Source organism: Salvelinus fontinalis, chromosome 1, assembly GCF_029448725.1.
Source record: "Salvelinus fontinalis isolate EN_2023a chromosome 1, ASM2944872v1, whole genome shotgun sequence".
Lineage (NCBI taxonomy): Eukaryota > Metazoa > Chordata > Actinopteri > Salmoniformes > Salmonidae > Salvelinus > Salvelinus fontinalis.
Window position 1 is genome coordinate 29,643,707 of NC_074665.1, and position 21,120 is coordinate 29,664,826.

The following is a 21,120-nucleotide window of genomic DNA, read 5'->3' on the forward strand; positions in this document are numbered from 1 at the left end:
ACATATTTTGAGTCACTTCTAATCAGACTTTATCTTTTTGTTTGCGTGGTGTATGTAGAAACATTTTAAGAATGATACCCTAGCCGAGGATATAAGTGAATATCTGGCCCATAATCAAGTTATTTACCCTGTATGAAGCTTTAGAGGTAGTTTACATTCTTAACAAGATTTAAATTGCAAACAATAAAACAATATCACAACCTTACAAAATGTGTATTATTGTAAAGCACATATTATTGTCAAACAATGTTAAACCCACATTAACCTTGAATTAAAATACAAAATGAATATATAAAACCAATGTAGGTAAAACATTTAAAAAAATGTATTGACATTTTTAGACTTTAGTAAGGCTATGGGTAGTTAGGCCTTTAACACTTTTTGTAACTTATTTAAATCTTTAACTTATAACTAACTGGGTGTCTTTCAATTGATTTACATTCAATAATTGAGATATTTCACATTATTAACTCATATCAAAACTCTCCTCAAAACTTGATGGCCAAGCTATAACTTTAACTTTAACCAGACATTCTTTTTTGACAACCGCATTGAACAGGGGACTGACTACATGTCACCACAGCATGTTAATACAACTGGCCTGTTTTTAATGTTTTACTTGGTTTATTCATCAATAGGCAGTTATTTTCGTTATAGAAGTTCCGTTGTGGAGTCAGGGGGGAGTAGAGCCCAATATAGTAGCTGCCCATCTCTCATCGCTCACTTACTAGTCCATGTTGTGATAGGTACAGACTTACATTAATATTGACTGTAATACAGGAGTGTTTATTTGTGTACATTTAAAAAAAAAAAAACTTTTTTGTAGTACTGGAGTCTTGGTTTGTGTGTCCACTCAGACTTTTCTGACCATCACAGTGTAATATACACACACACACACACACACACACACACACACACACACACACACACACACACACACACACACACACACACACACACACACACACACACACACACACACACACACACACACACACACACACACACACCCTAGCATTTGTGTGACTGGAAAGTGCACTTTGGCTATCCCACTCTATCATCGTTGTCATAAGCGAATAATACCAAGATGATTTATTTCAGGATAAACATAAAAAATAACAAAATTCATTTTCTGGCATGGAAGCTACATTGAGGGATTACAGGAATTGCTTTAGAAAATGTTAACATAAACTGGAAATGGTATGGAATTTCTCTCTCTAATCATAGGGAAAATATTATTTCTTTTTCATTCCTCTATGAACATGAGCACACTGGCCTTAAGGCTAATACATGCACTTTTTTTGTGCACCAGGAAAAATGCCTGAATGACTTCTAGGGTAAAGTTAACTGGCATGCTCCACTAGCCGTAGAAAGAATAAATCACAGGGAAAAAATAATATATTAACTTGAAGACTGAATTGGAGCAATATCTCCATTACTAAAACAAATGTTTATTTTAGCTGGCTTAGGTTGATATTAATTTGACTTACTAGAACCATAACTTGAGATCTGTATGTATAACAACATTTTTCACGTAAATCTCCCATTGACATCAATGCATCGTTTACAAAAACAATGTGTGCAAACATAACAACTGGTTGATTGCAAGTAAACGTTTTAGTATGTTTAGTATCCCAAAGAGTATTTCATGTCCAGTTCTGCTGATCCAATATATCCTGTTCGAGTAATGAAGTCTGGCTCTGTCTGAGCAAAACAGTCTACAGCACACTGTCTGGTTAGTGTCTACCTCTGACCAGTCCTCCGTATGAGAGGAAGGGCAGAGGCCCATGCTCTCTCACTGGAGAGAGTGGGATCAGAGGTAGAAACCAAAGCAGTTCGTCTCTGTTCTCCTAACTCAGCACACTTTTGGTGTCAATAGCCATGTTGACTGATACTGTTTGTCCGCGATAGATGGGGGACGCCTCCTGTGAAGAGGAGAGGAGTTGTTGTGAGCGACTGACTGGGAGGTCGAGGTGGATTGTGGACACGTGTTTCTTACACCGGCACGCACCGCAGGCGCCGTCCACCTTTCTCTGCCCTCGTCCGTGTTAGAACGAGTGTGAACAATATGAATTTGAGCTGATCAGTGAGGGAGATAACAAGAGGGGCTGCTTGCCTGCCTGGACTGAGGATGTGTGGGGTGGAGGGAATGAGGGGGAGGAGGGCCCGTGTGGCTCAGTTGGTAGAGCATGGCGCTTGAACCCACAACACCATAGTTGTGGGTTCGATTCCCATGGTGGACCAGTATGGTAGAAAGAAAAACTATGAAAACGTATGCATTCCCTCTGGACAAGAGTGTCTACGTAATGACATGAATGTAAGGGCTACCTGTCAGCGAAAGTATATGTGGCGGATACAGATGATCTGCGAGTGGTGGGACCTCTGGGCTGCAGGAGGGGTGTGGGCCGGTTTCTGGCTGTGTAGCTGGATTATGTTTACACAAGCGTGTCACTCTGTCAGCCTCTCCCCCAGGGCCTGCTCAGGAGATCTCCTCCATTAGTTGGGGAATCAGTAACCAGGTTGTGTTAATGTGAAAGCTGGGTGTCTGTGGGCCTTGGGGTCAGTTTGAGGATGAGTGGACTGGAGACAGAGTTGCAATTAAGCCAGGGTTAACACTTTAACCTCCGACTTCCATGGGAAGGAAGCTGGGGGGGAAAGAGAACGCCAGTGAAATGTTGTCCAGGGCCTGCCCTGCCTCTCTAAGCCCTCAGCCCTGTTTCTGATCAACACTGGGTATGTTGGGGCTCAGCAGCCCTGCAGCCCCCACACTCTACATGGAGAGCAGGGTGCCCTCATGACCCCCAGAACCCCAGACCCTCACCACATAAACATAGGACATTTCTGCTTGCTCTGAAACTTTCCGAGGAATATACAATACATGCACGTCATCACTTCTAAGTAGATAAAGAAAGTCAAGGAGAGTACAGTTTTGAAGTTGAATATGGGCTGTTGTGCATGTGCTCAAAGAACATTATAAAAAGTCCCTCAAGTTTTAAAAGAGAAATGTGAACAAGTATGTGATCGGATGAAGTTACATTCGTGTGAAACATTACTTGAAATGGCCAGCGAGTCTCCCACATCATTTGCATTAGTTGAAGCTCTGTAGCTCTTTCTCTCCCCTTTATTTCACTCTGAGAACATGCTCAGCTCCTGTTAACTGGTAGTCTGAAGGGCAGGTATTGATTTGACAAACCCTGTGACGTGTTTAAGGAGGAAATAAGAAGAGGAATTTCACTCCAGAGTATTGGGAGTAAATTCTTCCTGCAACACACCTTGTGTGCAGCCCTCTCCTACGCCACCCCGTTTTGAAATGTTGTTTATTTTTACTGAGCGGTTGGAGAAAACAAGTTGATGAGAGTTCTTACTCAACAAACTTGTTTCTGTTTCCATGTGCTTCCTTCCCTATTTCGTTGAGATGGAAGGCACCAAATTCAGCCCCAAAAAATAATAATAAATCTATCGATTTTACAGTCATCCAAAAAGTACTAAGTTAACAGTCATACATATTTTCTTCCAGAACGCTCGCTCCCAGAATTTGTTTTCAACCCTATGAAGTCATGCAAATTATAGAAGGGGAAAGATGTAATAAACGGAGTGTGTAATCATCGAAACTCAAAACGTTTAAACCCCTTTATGCACCCAAACTTACGGTTTAAACAATTTCACCCTCCTCTATTTAATGCATTATGAGTCTCAAATCCATCTAATGTACTAGGATCAATTCACATGGAAAAGGAAAATGACAGAGGGGTTTCTGCCAGTTGCACTTTGTCCAAGTCTCTGATTAAAACAAGGCATACCGAATCCAACCATTAATGTCATTCGACGCTTGCACACACACGCACACACACACACACACACACACACACACACACACACACACACACACACACACACACACACACACACACACACACACACACACACACACACACACACACACACACACACACACACACACACACACACACACACACACACACACAATCCTTGTGGGGACTAAACAATTGATTCCAATTCAAAATCCTATTTTCCCTAAACCTAACCCTAACCCCTTAACCTAACCCCTTAACCTAACCCCTTAACCTAACCCTAACCCCTTAACCTAACCCTAACATGAACCCAAACCCTAACCCTAACATGAACCCGAACTCGAACCTTAACCCTAAACCTAAACCTAACCCCTTAACCTAACCCTAACATGAACCCGAACCCGAACCTTAACCCTAAACCTAACCCTAACCCCTTAACCTAACCCTAACATGAACCCGAACCTTAACTCTAAATCCCTAAACTTACCTTAATTTTAACCTTAATTGTAAACCAAGCCCATATGCCGAAAATAGCCTTTTTCCTTTTGGGGAACGGTGAAATGTCCCCTTGTTTTACTATCTTTGTGAGTACTTCTGGTCCCCACAAGGATAAAAAAATGCACGCACGCATGCACGCACGCGCGCACGCACACACACGCACACGCACACACGCACAAAGTTAAACCCCTACGCTGCACATGGATACACTTCAAACATGCATTTCATACAATTTCATGAATAATAGTTACGTATGTTACTTATTACCTGATTTGTGAGTGAAATTAAAAGCTCTACTTTTGTTATTGGGCTTACAGTAAGTCCCCACCCAGTCCGTAGCAGAGAGAATCCAGTTGGTATGATAGAGATGTTCTTGTTTGACGGACACTCAGTCTTGGAGTGACCCTGTCCAACAGAAGAGCAGCAGTGTGCTCTCTGCTCTGGCAGATGCTGGGGATTTCATCTCTGGACAAACATGTCCGCCCCGGGGCCGGTTTGATCGGGGGCCAGGAGGCCTTCGTTAAAGAGCGTGTGGTGACTGGGTTAACTGCCCTGCCGACCCCGGCGTTTATTTACACATTAATAATGTCCCACACAGAAATGCTTTTGTGGAGCTCCGGTGCGTTGGCATATTCTGACGCGCATAGCATATGTTCTCGACTATTTCATCTGCTACTCGAGCAGGGCAACCGTTCAAGCAGCAGCACCCCCTCTTGGCTGCTAGACCCGTCTCACTCTGACCGCTACTCTGGTCACCCGGCCTCACCTCAAGCAGAACCCGCATGGATTCATTCTCTTTGTCCATCTTCAACTCTCAGCATTATTAACCGGTCTCAGTTGAAATGCACATTCCCGCAACCCTACATTTAGTTTAGTAAGAACAGAGAGACCTTCCAACCTTCCTTCAACTCACTTCTTGTGTGTACAGCCAACTGGCCAGTGGGGGTTTGGCCTGTGTGAGTGTGACTGGTCCCTGGGCTGGTGTGTGTTTGTGGCCCTGGCCCTTGGCCCCCTCTCTGTTCCTGGTGAGGCCATGCCGTGCTATGGCATGCTGACTCCTGCCTCTGGCCGGGAAAGTGGTGATCTGCCAGGAGATTGGCCTACTAGGCTTGGTTCCTAATGTGCCTGCCTTTTCACACTTACATCACCTCAGATTTTCTCAGCCTTTTCACTAAGGCCACGCTCTCTCATACTCTATATATACCCATCCAAAGATGCACTTAGATAAACCTCTATGTACAGAAGAAACAGAGACACATCAAGACCTGAACTCACAATAGCAGAATAGATTCTGAACTCAGAACAGCACTCACGACGGAACCGTTCAGAATCCCGCTGCAAAAATATCTAAATACATTTGCACAGATGAATATTTCTCCGAAACACTTCAATGATGTCATGCCTTTGTCAGTAAAAAGACATGATCAAACGACCGAGGTGAGTGACCTCTGAACCCCAGTCAGACAAAATGGCACCAGATTCAAAGCAAACACAAAACACTGGCCCAGCATGCGTACAGCTGCTATCTCACTCTGGGCAGCCTCAGCTGCCGATGAGTCTAGTCTGACATGGAGGGAAAACACTGCCCTGATGCGGTCGTGTTCGCACAAGAATGCCTCCGCTGCACACAATACCACCAACTTCAGCACTGGCTGCAGACGTGGTGCATACAGTACACACAACCTGGAGATGGCGTGTGCTGATAATAGTCATTACTGTGAATTCAATCTCAGATAACAAAACTTTCCGTACACTCCAACCCCTGGGAAAGCTTCTCTGGCATTGCCAAGGGCATTCTCGCACACGCGAGCGCGCGCACGCACGCACGCACGCACGCACGCACACACACACACACACACACACACACTCCAAAAAAAGGTGTTAGTCCTGTATTGATGGCCCTATATATATAAAAAAAACACCATTCTTCTTTTGCTGCAAAAATGCACTTTAGATTCACCTACTCAACAGAACCATTTTTACAGAGAGAAATAAAGAGACTCTACAACACTCGAAAACTTAACCTCAACTGAACTCAATTCATACATGCATTCTGACTGCACAAGGAAAAGGGGCTGATTTAAGCTCTATAAGTGCAGTCTTCTTCATGTGTTTGTCATGCTGCACCCAGTGGTGGGGTGAGGGGGCACTCTGCCAGCCTTGCCCACAGGCCCCTCCTCTCCTCCCACAAGGTTGGCACCCACTGGGCACCTCACATTTCCCATCACACAGCACCGCTATAAATGTCTCAGCATCGCTCTTCACAGACACACCCAAACTGCTAACAAGCAGTAGTCACCCTCAGAGAGTACGAAGCCTCCACTACTTTACTCTCAGACAATGCTACATGCTCACATCATTCACTTGTAAAAGCCTTTTATTAACCAATAAACAACATGCAATGCCACCTTCTCTGTTTTGCATAGTCAGTGTTTTCCCTGATGGTATGGTTGACAGCCATATTGGTTGTTATGCTTTTAGATTGAATTTCATGCCCACTTATTTTAGCCAGTTCTTCTGGCACAAATTATCTTACACAAATGTTTATGCAAGCAAAGGGCCGGCATCTCTAGGAGGCACTTACCATAGCAATAAAGAGGAGAGTAAACTACTTCGATCGACCAAAATAAACATTAATGAGTGCCAAAGCTCTCGCATGTCTCATTGCGTTTTCATTTAAAAACATCAGAATGCATGCAACTGGCATGCAGTAATTCAATCTTCTGAATGCGATTTACACTGAGTGTACAAAACATTAGGAACACCTCTTTGCATGATGACATAGACTGAGCTGGTGAATCCCGGTGAAAACTATGATCCCGTATTAATGTTACTTGTTAAATTCACTTCAATCAGTGTAGATGAAGGGGAGGAAACAGGTTAAATGATTTTTAAGCCTTGAGACAATTGAGACATGGATTGTGTATGTGTGCCATTCAGAGGGTGAATGGGCAAGAAAAAAGATTTTAGTGCTTTTGAACGGGGTATGGTAGTAGGTGCCAGGCGCACCGGTTTGAGTGTGTCAAGAACTGCAACGCTGCTGGGTTCTTCACGCTCAACAGTTTCCCCGTGTGTATCAAGAATGGTCCACCTCCCAAAGGACATCCAGCCAACTTGACACAACTGTGGAAAGCATTGGAGTCAACATGGGCCAGCATCCCTGTGGAATGCTTTTGATACCTTGTAGAGTCCATGCCCCGACTAACTGAGGCTGTTCTGAGGACAAAAGGGCGTGCAACTCAATAGTAGGAAGGTGTTCCTAATGTTTTGTACGCTCCGTGCATATCGTGTGTGTATAGATGAAGAACCAGTGTTTCTCTGTGTCCTCTCCAGTTGTACGGCTACTGCTACCAAGACAGCAATGACATCCAGGACACAGTGACAGCCATCACAGAGCTGGGAAGTCCTCTGGAGATGATCCAACTACTGCAGACCTCCTGGGAGGAACGCTTCAGGGTGAGTGTTAGCGGACAACACAAACATTTCACTTTAACACGGACCCTCACTTCAAACAGTGTTTTAATCAAACGCTAAATTGCCATGATCATTATCTTGTCAACGTCGTGTGATTTCCTCTCGCTCACTGAACAGAGTGCAACGTGTATGAGTCAACAGAATAGGCTGAATTCTGGTAGGTGTCACTGAGGGACTGAGGGTAGGTCACATGCGTAAGTAGATACTAAGGCCTGTGACTCAAACCCATTGCAGGCTGACTCAGAATGTAGAGCGAATTGGCTGAAACAGGGGCTTGGTTAACCTGGTTTATAGGGACACTACTGGTATAGCGGATGGTATTTGCAGAGCCAGGGCCCTTCTCCTGCCCAGTTTCCTGCCTTCCTAGCTGGGTACCATGGGCCTGTGTGCCACTGGGCCGCTGGGGCCCCTGGGCCGGGTCTGCCGATCACTATCGCCACAGAGCCGCGCTCTAATTATTTTCTATTGCTTCCTGTGGCCGGGGAGTGTCCACCCGCCTGCCACACAGAGGATGAAAGAGCTTCGGTGCATGAAATCACCAGCAAGTGCTCTCTTCCTCTCTTCTCTCTATCCCCTCCTTTCTTCTCTTCCTTTCTCCCTTTCTTCCTTTCCTCACTGGCAAGACTGGATGAGATTCACTGAGACAGCCAGCTCTTCTACTGAGAGATCCTTCAACACAAACGTTTTGTGATGATGAATACAGGGTGGGAAAGATTGTTGCCAAATTTCAAATCAACCTATATCTGTAGGCATGGACCAGAAAAGGAATGGATATATATATATATATATATATATATATATATATATATAAAAAAACGTAGTAATAGCTTCACAATGCCTTCAAAGCTTAAGTGCCTTGAGCTTCCATATCATTTACATCTATACAATCCTTTCAGATTTGTACAAGTGCCTGGGGGGTAGGGCAAGGGGTGGGTTTGGAATTGGGCATGGGGAAGTTAGTTAAAGAGTTCCCAGTGCAACCATTGACACATGCACAGCTCAACACGTCCTTGGATGTGCCGTCACTGTCATTTATAACACTACACACTAAGCCCATCTACATGTCATCACACTAGTCTATGACCTCCTAAAGCATCATTTGTTTTATCCCTAATCAACACTGTATTTGTCATGGAGAGGCGGCCTTTAACCAAAGTCAGAGCTCCCTCACGGAGCTTCATAGTGTAGTTTGCCAAAACAAATACATCAGCCAGTGGAGGTTCATCAGAGGAGAAAGGGGTGGACCATCCGCCTCAGTAAATTTCATAAAAATAAAAATTGTGAAACATTAAAAAAGTTTTCCTTTTTAGATAGAACTATACTAAATATATTCACATCACCAAATAATTGATTAAAACAATTTGTTTCGCAATGAAGGTCTACAGTAGCCTCAACAGCACTCTCTGGGGTAGCACCATGGTATAGCTTGAGGACAGCTAGTTTCCGTCCTCTGGGTATATTGACTACAAAACCTAGGAGGCTCATTGTTCTCACCCACTTCCATAGACTTACACAGTAATTATGACAACTGCCGAAGGACGTCCTCCAACCTATCAGAGCTCTTGCAGCATGAACTGACATGTTGTCCACCCAATCAAAGGATAAAATAATGAATCTAGTACTGAAAGCACAAGCTACAGCTAGCTAGTACTGCAGTGCATAACACGTGGTGAGTAGTTGACTCAAAGAGAAAGACAATAGAACAGTTTTGAATGAATGGTTTTCTTCAAAATGAAGGAGAAGCAAGAGCGAGCTCTATTTTGTGTTTTTTCACTTTCAATTTCACTTACTTAGCTAACGAATGCAGCTAGCAAGTTTAGCCTACTCAAACACCCAGCTCAAACAGAGAGGGATGCTATGTTAGCTAGCTGGCTATGGCTACCCAACACTGGAACTCTTCCAAGTCATGGTAAGCTTTTGATTTTATTAATTAGCCACCAGGGCCTTCCGGTGAACTGCTAAACTGCTTGCTGTACACTGTACTGCATGATTGTAGTGGGTTTACGAACACGTTAGTTCTAGTATGTTGACTATGATGTTAGCTAATATGCTGACAACGATGTAGGCTGTGTGTAGCAGTTAGCGGTTATGGTATGAAGATTTGGAAAGTTTTTTTTGCCTGGTCATAGACAGCTTTTGTGTTGTGCACTGAAGTCCACAAGCTAAGGGAGAAGGTGAGATGAGGAGAGCGCGTAGATGCAAGAAGCAATTATATAACGATCAAAGTGATGATGCTGTTTGGATGTGGTATGAAGCTTTGGTTAAGAAAGGTCTCTTTGAAAGTGCGGATGATCAAGGGTGTTTTCATTCTGCTGAGTCTTTTGAAAAACATTTCTTAAATGGAAGCAAAGGGAGCAAAAACAAGGAAAACATAACTGAATTTGTCCAATAGAAACTTTTGTTTGCAACTTTCCAACTAATGATTACACACCCTAGATCAGCTAGATGCAACCAATAGTGTGCAAGGTGGTATTGAATGTGTCACTGTCTTTCAACCTTGATTGCTCAATTTTTTCCCTCAACCTCCTAGCTTGTAGCAACCTCATGATGGGTACAGGGAAAATTTGAGTATCATGTAGTAGCCTAAACCAATCGATGTTACATTGAGCTGGGTGAATGGAATATGAATGACAGGTATCCAGTATGCTGTAGCTAATAGAAATAAGTACATGCTCATAAAAATACAAAAAATCGTCCTCCCTCATCTTAAATGGCACCGACCGCCACTAACATCAGCCTTCTGGTAAATAAATCAACTGAGATAACTTTCCACTTTGATTTCCTGGGCCTTGAATGATTGCCACACGAGTTTCCAAGCCTGTGAGTACTTCCACAAAGAACAATACCCAGTGCTTAGTGCAGGGTTTCCCAAACTCGTTCCTCAGGACACAGCTGATTCAAATGATCAACTAATCATCAAGCTTTGATAATTTGAATCAGCTGTGTAGTGTTAGGGCAAAAACCAAAACGTGCACCCCTTGGGGTCCCGAGAACCGAGTTTGGGAAACGCTGGCTTAGTGCAAGTAGAATGTAAATAATTCCCACTTTTAAACATCGACCACGCTTTAAAAGACTCGTTCCTAGTGCTTGTTCCTTTTTGTAAGTATGAAAGAAACAGCGTTTAAATCACTTTAAGTTGCACGTAGAAATCAGTTGCTTTTCTATGAGTGGCTCTGTAAATGTCTTTGTGGTTCACTCAGTGGTTCTGAAGCCCAGTGAAAAAGGACTTTGTCAGGCTTTGAGAGAAACCATTGCATTTCAAACAAGATGTATTGTTTTTTTGTCTATGTAACTCGATTTTTACCGTAATGCAATAACAGAGCATGAGGTTAGACAAATTCAATGAGATTATTTTTTATATTTTTATTACCTAAATATAATAATACTATTTCAATGGGGTGTCACCACTTACTATCTCTGGATCTTGTGTGTGCTGTGTGTGTTCATGCAGCATCAGTGTGTGCTGTTTTTTGGTTGCTCCTGTTTCCCCACAACATAAGCGTCAGGTCTGCCTCCCTTGTCACCCAAGATCCTTCCCTTGAAATGTGGAGTGCGAAATGAAAGAAAAATATGCTTTTTCCCGGAGCATTTGCAATTCGTATGAGGCATTAATAGACTCTAGGGAGGCGCGCTGTAAACCCACTGAATTTCAAATGCTCCATTTAGGTCTGTAACCATTTCCTGTGAGCGTTGACAAAGGCTTTGATGGCCCTGGCCTGCAGCCCCTGTCAGTGAGACAGACACACCCATATCCCCTTTAACCCCTCCCTCCCTCCCCACTAACCACACCCACCCAGCAGTCTGTCTGTCAACCTTCACGTCAGGCTCATTTACATTTATGGAAATGATAACTTATAGATACATTCTATCAAACCTGTATTGCAGTATTTACAATACGCAGTATGGTCAAATAGAATGACAGAATAGTTAGGGTACTCTAAAAACCTATGCCAATCAATCAAATCAATAAAAAAAATGACCCAGTATTTAAAGGGGCAATCAGCAGTTGAAACAACAAGAACGCTAATTCCTCACCACTGTTTCGGTAAAAAGCTGAGGGATGGTGCTGGAGAAATGTAACCACTCCCAAATTCATCCATGATATCAACATTATAGTTTTTACCATGTTTTGAGGCTGTACAGTGTTTTTTTATATACATATGATTAATGTATGTATGTATGTAGCAACTGCAAATTGCCCATTTAAGCATAGTGTGACATAGTGCTGGAGGAATGCAAAACTACTGTTACTTCACTAGGGTTAGAAAGAGACTCCAGCCCCTAAGTCACGCCTCAGTGCTCTCTGTCTCACCTCTCCCACTCACTCTTAATCCACAGTACATTAAAAACAGCTTTTGTCTCGCTTGAAAAGAAATGAGCTGTTCAGCTCCTCCTCCTCTCCTCCTCTTTTCTCTCTGTCTCACTCCCCTCTCTGCTCTTGGGAACGTAGATGTTTGGTTTATAGTCTGTATAATATAGGTGTCTATTCCCCTTTCACGTGTTTCCTTGCCCCTTTCAGCCCTTACCCTCGACCCCTGGACACACACAATGGGAGAGGGGCACACACAAACACACAGACTCATGTGGTTCTCTCAGGGATTTATGAGTGTTCACAGAGGAAATGGGGGGGGGGGGGGGTTGCTCTCAGTCAACCCCAAAGAGAATAATGCAGTGGAAAAGAGAACAATGCAATGGAATAGAGATGGAATAGAGAGATGGAATCAGGGAAATAATGACAGACTGACTCATCTCCACTGTCATTTCTCTTATCTGCTACAGAAATACACTAAATCCCTTCCAACCTTACAATTTCAGGGCGGATACTCTAACTGGACTGCTTTACGATAAGGGCTCCACATTTGGCACAGAAGTAGATTCATGTACCCTGAACAGATTTAGACATGGAGCCACCGTTCTCACTCTCTATCAATTCAACTCAATTCAAAAGGGGCTTTATTGGCATGGGAAACACATGTTTTATATGACCAAAGCAAGTGAAAAGAAATAAATAAAACAAAAGTGAATCGTAAATGAACAGTCAACGTTACACTCACAAACTCTTCCTCTCTCGCTCTCTACTGCAGATCTGTCTGAGTCTAGTGCGTCTGCTCCACTACCTGGCCCACTCCCCTTTGGGCTCTGTCACCCTGCTGGACTTCAGGCCTCGCCAGTTTGTCCTGGTGGCTGGGGAGCTCAAAGTCACAGACCTGGATGACGCCAGCACAGAGGAGGCCCCCTGCTCCCCCTCCAACTGCGTCATGGAGTTTCCCGCCCGCAACTTCACCCTCCCCTGCAGCAGAGGGCGCTGCTTGGGCATCAACGAGAAGCGCAACCTCTACAACGCCTACAGGTGAGGAGGAGCAAGACCTCTGCCATGTTAAATGATAATCAAATTATTTCAGTGGAGGCTGGTGGGGAGGGAGAAATCGGAGGGTGGGTTGGGTTAGTTGCATTTCAGCCATGACAATGAGCTCTTCCTCTGATTTTAAAGGGTCATCAGCATCCACTGAATTAGTTACATCATAGTGTGATTAGAGTGGTTCTGTTGATATCAATCAAATTCAATCAAATGGATTTTATAAAGCCCTTTTTACGTCAGCAGTTGCCAAAAAAGAGTTATACAGATATACCCATCCTAAAACCCCAAAAGAGCAAGCAATGCAGAAGCAGTGGCTAGGAAAACACCGTAGTAATGCAAGAACCTAGAAAGAAACCTAGAGAGGAACAAGGCTCCGAGGGGTTGCCAGTCCTCTTCTGGCTGTGCCAGGTGGAGGGCATAAGATTACATGGCCATTAAGGCCAGATCGTTCTTCAAGACGTTTAGATGATCAGCGGGGTCAAATAATAACCACAGTGGTTATAGAGGATGCAACAGTCCAACAACTCAGGAGTAAATGTCAGTTGGCTTTTCATAGCCAAGCATTGAGAGAGAGAGAGAGAGAGAGAGAGAGAGAGAGAGAGAGAGAGAGAGAGAGAGAGAGAGAGAGAGAGAGAGAGAGAGAGAGAGAGAGAGAGAGAGAGAGAGAGAGAGAGAGAGAGAGAGAGAGAGAGAGAGAGAGAGGAGAGAGAGAGAGAGAGAGAGAGAGAGAGAGAGAGAGAGAGAGAGAGAGAGAGAGAGAGAGAGAGAGAGAGAGAGAGAGAGAGAGAGAGAGAGAGAGAGAGAGAGAGAGAGAGAGAGAGAGAGAGAGAGAGAGAGAGAGAGAGAGAGACACAAAGTAGCACGTTCGGTGAAACAGGTCAGGGTTCCATAGCCGGAGGCATAACTGGATCGGCAGCACGACCAGATGGACTGGTACAGGGACAGCCAGGAGTCGTCAGACCAGGAGTCCGGAGGCATGGTCCTAGGGCTCAGGTCCTTCCGGGAGGTATTTGGTATTTTATTAGGATCCCCATTAGCTGTTACAAAAGAAGCAGCTACTATTTCTGGGGTCCACACAAGACATGAAACATGACATAATACAGAACATTACTAGACAAGAAGAGATCAAGGCCAGAACTACACCAATATTTATTTGTTATTTTTTTTACAAAAGGCACATGTAGCCTAGATATCAATACATGCACACAAACTATCTAGGCCAAATAGGGCAGAGGCGTTGTGCCGTGAGGTGTTGCTTTATCTGTTTTTCTTAACCAGGTTTGCAGTTCAGTTGAGCAACATGAGATGGAACGGAGTTCCATGAAATAATAGCTCTACATAAAACTGTACGCGTTCTTGAATTTGTTCTGGATTTGGGGACTGTGAAAAGACCCCTGGTGGCATTTCTGGTGGGGTAAGTGTGTGTGTAAATTGACTATGCAAACCATTTGGGATTTTCAACACATGAATGTTTCTGATAAAAAGAAGTGATGCAGTCAGTCACTCCTGAACTCTTAGCCAAGAGAGACTGGCATGCATAGTATTTATATCAGCCCTCTGATTACAATGAAGAGCAAGACGTGGTGCTCAGTTCTGGGCCAGCTGCAGCTTAACTAGGTCTTTTCTTGCAGCATTCCACCACACGACTGGACAATAATCAAGATAAGACAAAACTAGAGCCTGCAGGAGTGGAGACATAGAGAGAAAGAGATAGAGGAGCATGCCTAAGATCAGGACATGCCCCAGACAGGACATTAGAATTTGAGATCACACAGTATACCAATAACCTGACCAGGGACTGAGGTTGAAAATTAGCCGGCTGGCTAAAACCGTCACTTTTACTGAAATGTTGATTAATGTGCATTGTCCCTGTAAAAATAAACTCAAACTCAGATAGGACAGACTGTTCCTAGCCCCCCGACACATCACTATTGCAGCATAGATACTGGGGACTGAGACGGGAGATCAGGGGACACTGTTGCCCTGTCCAAAGTTACCCCCGGAAGGGGCCAACTCAGCAGGATATAACCCCACCCACTTTTCCAAAGCATAGCCCCCACACCAGCAAAGGGATATCAACAGACCTAACTTACTACCCTGAGACAAGGCTGAGTATAGCCCACGAAGATCTCCCCAACCGCATGAGCCCGAGGGGGCGCAAAACCGGACAGGAATATCACATCAGTGACTCAACCCACTCAAGTAGAGGATAGTGAAAAAAGTCTGGCATGACATGATGCGCCTTCTAGGGACATGTTAGCCCTCCATCTAGCTGCTTGCTTCGAAAGGAGGCCTGTGCTGGGATGTAGCCAGAAATCTTTAATGTGTGGGCCTGCAGAAATTTGGATGGGCCATGTAGGTATGTAGCAAGGGCTTGAATTCAGCCCTAGTCGTAACGGGGCAGTGCAGTCATGATAATGCCATTTTAGTGGGGGGAAAAAAGCCTGTTCAGGTGGGATGGCATTTTTGGCCCACAGCATGACATCACAATCTGATTTGATTATTCTGACCAATGACCAGTCATCTTTTATTTGCATATGTATCCTCCTACTTTCAAGGGGTAAGAGGGGTAGGCAACTACATTCAGCCGCGGGAGGATTTTTTAAGAGCGGATGGTACACTGCCAATTGACCACAACTAAGCCCCAAAAGAGATTGTATTTGAAAATGTAAATTATTTCATACCTTTATAATTGTATTTATTCATGAAAACATTTGCATGATGACATCTCTTGAGACGCACAATCTCGTTTTCAAATGTCCAAATGAAAAGAACCAAAGCTATACTTAGTAACAATAATATTATGCCAACTACTGTCTAATAACAATGAAATAGTAATAGTAATTTCAAAAATTACATCAACTTTAACAGCATAAAAACGTTTTGTACTACTACTAATAAAAACTACTGTTACAACTACTAATACAACTAAAGCAAATTAGTTATAATACTGTACATATATACAGTGCATTCGGGAAAGTATTCAGGCACCTTGATTTATTGTAAAGTGGATTTTTAAAAATCCTCATCAATCAACACACAATACCCATAATGACAAACCGAAAGCATGATTTTAGAAATCAAATCAAATTTGTCCCAATACCTTTGTTCCGCTAAAATGGGGGGGAGGGACTATGTACAAAAAGTACTGTAATTTCACTCAAATGAAAGCTGACAGTCTGCACTTTAACCTCATAGTCATTGTTTGATTTCAAATCCAAAGTTTTGAAGTATAGAGCCAAAAGAAGAACAAATGCTTTACTGTCCCAATAATTACTGAGGGCACTGTATGTCTCTTTTTTTATTAGTGGGAATACTTGGTAAACAGATTTAAATTAAATACATTTTTAGCTGAATTCCAGGTGATTTTAGTATTTTATTTACAAAAACTTTAGAGTGCCCCAATAAACAACGGCCTGTTGCCGTCCCCTGCTCTAGAGTCTGGATGATCCTATCCGCCAATCAGGGCTGTGTCTGTAAATATATTAACATTTGTATCAACACGCACACGATTAGACCAAGCATTTCAGTGTCAAAAAGAGGCTCAGGGATGTAAATGATAACCTTTTACGGCAGTGGGCTAAACCAGGGTCACACAGTGTGTTACTTGGTCGTCTTAAAGAAATCTACTTTGAAACAAAAGTATACACCTCACACACATGGTTATGGGCTTTAAAAAATAAGACACCTGCACACCTATGTCAGATATCGAGTTGAAATGTATTCAATTTTGAGATTGCATCCCAATATTACACTATATCACAGAAGACTGAAATATAATAAAACCCTTTGACATAGAAACACTGACTTTTTTTTAATGTTTATGAATTTTGAAATTATGAAAGATTTTGATATCATTACACCCATGCCACTAGGTCATTTGACTGAAAGAAAGGGCTATAAGTATATTTGGAGTTACAGTATTATCACAAAATAAACACACACAGTGATTTATTAGACATACAGTGATGATTAAAACATTTCATTAAAACAACTGCATGTGGGCTTTAACAGGGAGCCAGTGGCTAGCACTGGAATAATAACAAATAAACATGTGAGTTATAGTCTAAATTCTAGCAGACATATTTTGCACTAGCTGAAGTTTATTTTGTGCCTTATCCAGGTAGCCAGAGAGTAAGGCATTGCAGTAGTCTAATCTTAAAGTGACAAAAGAATGGAATAGCTTTTCTGCATAATTTTGACAAAAAGTTTCTGATTTTTGCAATGTTACAAAGACAGAAAAAAAGCTGAAAATTAAAATATTTTTTATATGTTCATCGAAAGATAGACCAAGGTCCTTCACAGATTTATTTGAGACAACTACACAACGTTGGAGATTCATTGTCAGATCCGACAACAGATCTCTTTATTTCTTGGAACCTAAAACTAGCATCTCTGTTTTGTCTGAGTTTAAAAGTAGAAAATTGTCCGCCGTCCACCAGGGTAGGCAATTTTGAGGCTTCACCATGTTTCATCGAAATGTACAGCTGTATATCACCCGCATAGCAGTCAAAGTTGACATTGTGTTTCCAAATGACATAAGAGGTAGCATATATAGTGAAAACATTAGTGGTCCTAGAATGAAACCTTGAAGAACACCGAAACTTACCTAGGATTTGTCGGAGGACAAACTATACACAAAAACAAACCAATATCTTTATGACTGATAAGATCTAAACCAGGCAAGAACTGAAGTCAAATAATACAGCTATTGTGTTTGAAACTGAGGTGTTGATTTTAATTTCCAGGTTCTTCTTTACATACTTGCTGCCTCACAGTGCCCCACCCACTCTAAGACCCCTACTGGACAAGATAGTCAACTCCACAGGTGAGTGCCCACTGGGGACATACGTCAGTTCAACATCACATATTTTTTATATAAACTAACATTCAAAAGTTTGGGGTCACTTAGGAATGTCCTTGTTTTTTTTTTAAAAGCACATTTTTTGTCAATTAAAATAATATCAAAATGATCATAAATACAGTGTAGACATTGTTAATGTTATTGTTAATGTTATGTAAATGACTATTGCACCTGGAAATGGCAGATTTTTAAAATTGAATATCTACATAGGCGTACAGAGGCTCATTATCAGCAACCATTGCCAAGAAACTGAAGATCTCGTACAACGCTGTGTACTACTTCCTTCACAGAACAGCGCAAACTGTCTCTAACCAGAATAGAAAGAGGAGTGGGAGGCCCCAGTGCACAACTGAGCAAGAGAACAAGTACATCAAAGTGTCTAGTCTGAGAAAAAGACGCCTCACAAGTTCTCAACTGGCAGCTTCATTAAATAGTACCCGCAAAACACCAGTCTTAACGTCTGTAACGGAATTCCTCCTCCTCCTCTTCATCCGAAAAGGAGGAGTAGTGATTCGACCAAAATGCAGCGGGTTGTGAATACATAATGATTTATTAAAGCAAACGACGAAACACGAAAACAAACACCTGGAAGGATTTACAAAATAACAAAACAACGTAGACTGACCTGAACGTAAGAACTTACATGTAACACGAAGAACGCACGAACAGGGAAAACAGACTACACAAAAACCGAACGAACAAACATACCGAAACAGTCCCGTGTGGCGCAACATACAGACACGGAAGACAACCACCCACAACAAACAATGTGAAACAACCTACCTTAATATGACTCTCAATCAGAGGAAACGCCAAACACCTGCCTCTAATTGAGAGCCATACCAGGCAACCCATTAACCCAACATAGAAAACACATAACATAGACTACCCACCCAAAACTCACGCCCTGACCAATTAAACACATACCAAACAACAGAAAACAGGTCAGGAACGTGACAGAACCACCCCTCAAGGTGCGAACTTCGGGCGCACCCCTACAACTCAAGGGGAGGGTCTGGGTGGGCATCTGTCCGCGGTGGCGGCTCCGGCGGTGGACGAGGACCCCACTCCACCACTGTCTTTGTCCCTCTCCTTCGCGTCCTTTGAGTGGCGACCCTCGCCCCCGACCATGGTCCAGGAACCTTCACTAAGGCCCCTCCTACATAGAGGAGACAGCTCAGGACAGAGAGGTAGCTCAGGACAGAGAGGTAGCTCAGGACAGAGAGGTAGCTCAGGACAGAGAGGTAGCTCAGGACAGAGAGGTAGCTCAGGACAGAGAGGTAGCTCAGGACAGAGTGGCAGCTCCGGACTGAGTGGCAGCTCCGGACTGAGTGGCAGCTCCGGACTGAGTGGCAGCTCCGGACTGAGTGGCAGCTCCGGACTGAGTGGCAGCTCCGGACTGAGGGGCAGCTCCGGACTGAGGGGCAGCTCCTGACTGGAGGGCAGCTCCTGACTGGCTGGCGGCTCTGGCGGCTCCTGACTGGCTGGCGGTTCTGGCGGCTCCTGACTGGCTGGCGGCTCTGGCGGCTCCTGACTGGCTGGCGGCTCTGGCGGCTCCTGACTGGCTGGCGGCTCTGGCGGCTCCTGACTGGCTGGCGGCTCTGGCGGCTCCTGACTGGCTGGCGGCTCTGGCGGCTCCTGACTGGCTGGCGGCTCTGGCGGCTCCTGACTGGATGGCGGCTCTGGCGGCTCCTGACTGACGGACGGCTTTAATGGCTCGGGACAGACGGGCGGCTCTAATGGCTCGTGGCAGACGGACGGCTCAGAAGGCGCTGGGCAGACGGACGGCTCAGAAGGCGCTGGGCAGACGGACGGCTCAGAAGGCGCTGGGCAGACGGACGGCTCAGAAGGCGGTGGGCAGACGGACGGCTCAGACGGCGCTGGACAGACGGATGGCTCAGACGGCGCTGGACAGACAGATGGCTCAGACGGCGCTGGACAGACAGATGGCTCAGACGGCGCTGGGCAGACAGATGGCTCAGACGGCGCTGGGCAGACAGATGGCTCAGACGGCGATGGGCAGACAGATGGCTCAGACGGTGCTGGGCAGACGAGCAGTGCAGGTGGCGTTGGGCAGACAGCCGACTCTGACCTGCTGAGGCACACAGTAGGCCTGGTGCGTGGTGCCGGAACTGGTGGTACCGGACTGGAGACACACACCTCAAGGCTAGTGCGGGGAGCAGGAACAGTGCGCACAGGGCTCTGGAGACGCACAGGAGGCCTGATGCGTGGTGCCGAAACTGGAGGCACTGAGCTTGAGACACGCACCACAGGGAGAGTGCATGGAGGAGGAACAGGGCTCTGGAGACGCACTGGAAGCCTGGTGCGTGGTGTAGGCACTGGTGGTACTGAGCTGGGGCGGGAAGGTGGCGCCGGATATACCGGACCGTGTAGGCGTACTGGCTCCCTTGAGCACTGAGCCTGCCCAACCTTACCTGGTTGCATGCTCCCCGTAGCCCGTCCAGTGCGGGGAGGTGGAATAACCCGCACTGGGCTGTGTTGGCGAACCGGGGACACCATGCGTAAGGCTGGTGCCATGTGCACCGGCCCGAGGAGACGTACTGGAGGCCAGATATGTTGAGCCGGCTTCATGGCACTTGGCTCAATGCTCACTCTAGCCCGGCTAGTGCGGGGAGGTAGAATAACCCGCACCGGGCTATGAACACGTACAGGAGACACCATGCGCTCTACTGCGTAACACGGTGTCTGCCCGTACTCTCGCTCTCCACGGTAAGCCCGGGAAGTTGGCGCAGGTCTCCTACCTGACTTCGCCACACTACCCTTTAGACCCCCCCCCCCCCCCCCCCCCCCCGCCCCCGCCATTAAATTTTTGGGTTGTACTTGCGGGCTTCCAGCCTTGCTCCCGTGCTGCCTCCTCATATCGTCGCCTCTCTGCTTTAGATGCCTCCAGCTCCGCCTTGGGACGGCGACACTCCTCTGGCTCTGCCCAGGGTCCTTCTCCATCCAGAATTTCTTCCCTTGTCCAATCCTCCTTGACCCACTGCTGCTGTCGTTGCTGTCCGTTAACCCGCTGCTTGATCTGGGTTTGGTGGGTGGTTCTGTAACGGAATTCCTCCTCCTCTTCATCCGAAAAGGAGGAGTAGTGATTCGAC

At 44.9% G+C, this 21,120-nt stretch overlaps 1 protein-coding gene across 1 annotated transcript in view; it reads left to right on the plus strand.

Moving 5' to 3' along the window:
• The window catches only part of LOC129852725 (extracellular tyrosine-protein kinase PKDCC-like), a 39,861-nt gene that overhangs the window by 2,818 nt on the left and 15,923 nt on the right, over positions 1–21,120 (plus strand). The window contains exons 2-4 of the mRNA XM_055918386.1: positions 7,644–7,766; positions 12,869–13,134; positions 17,892–17,971. Of these exons, the coding sequence (XP_055774361.1) occupies positions 7,644–7,766; positions 12,869–13,134; positions 17,892–17,971 (469 nt within the window). The remainder of the gene's footprint in view (positions 1–7,643; positions 7,767–12,868; positions 13,135–17,891; positions 17,972–21,120) is intronic.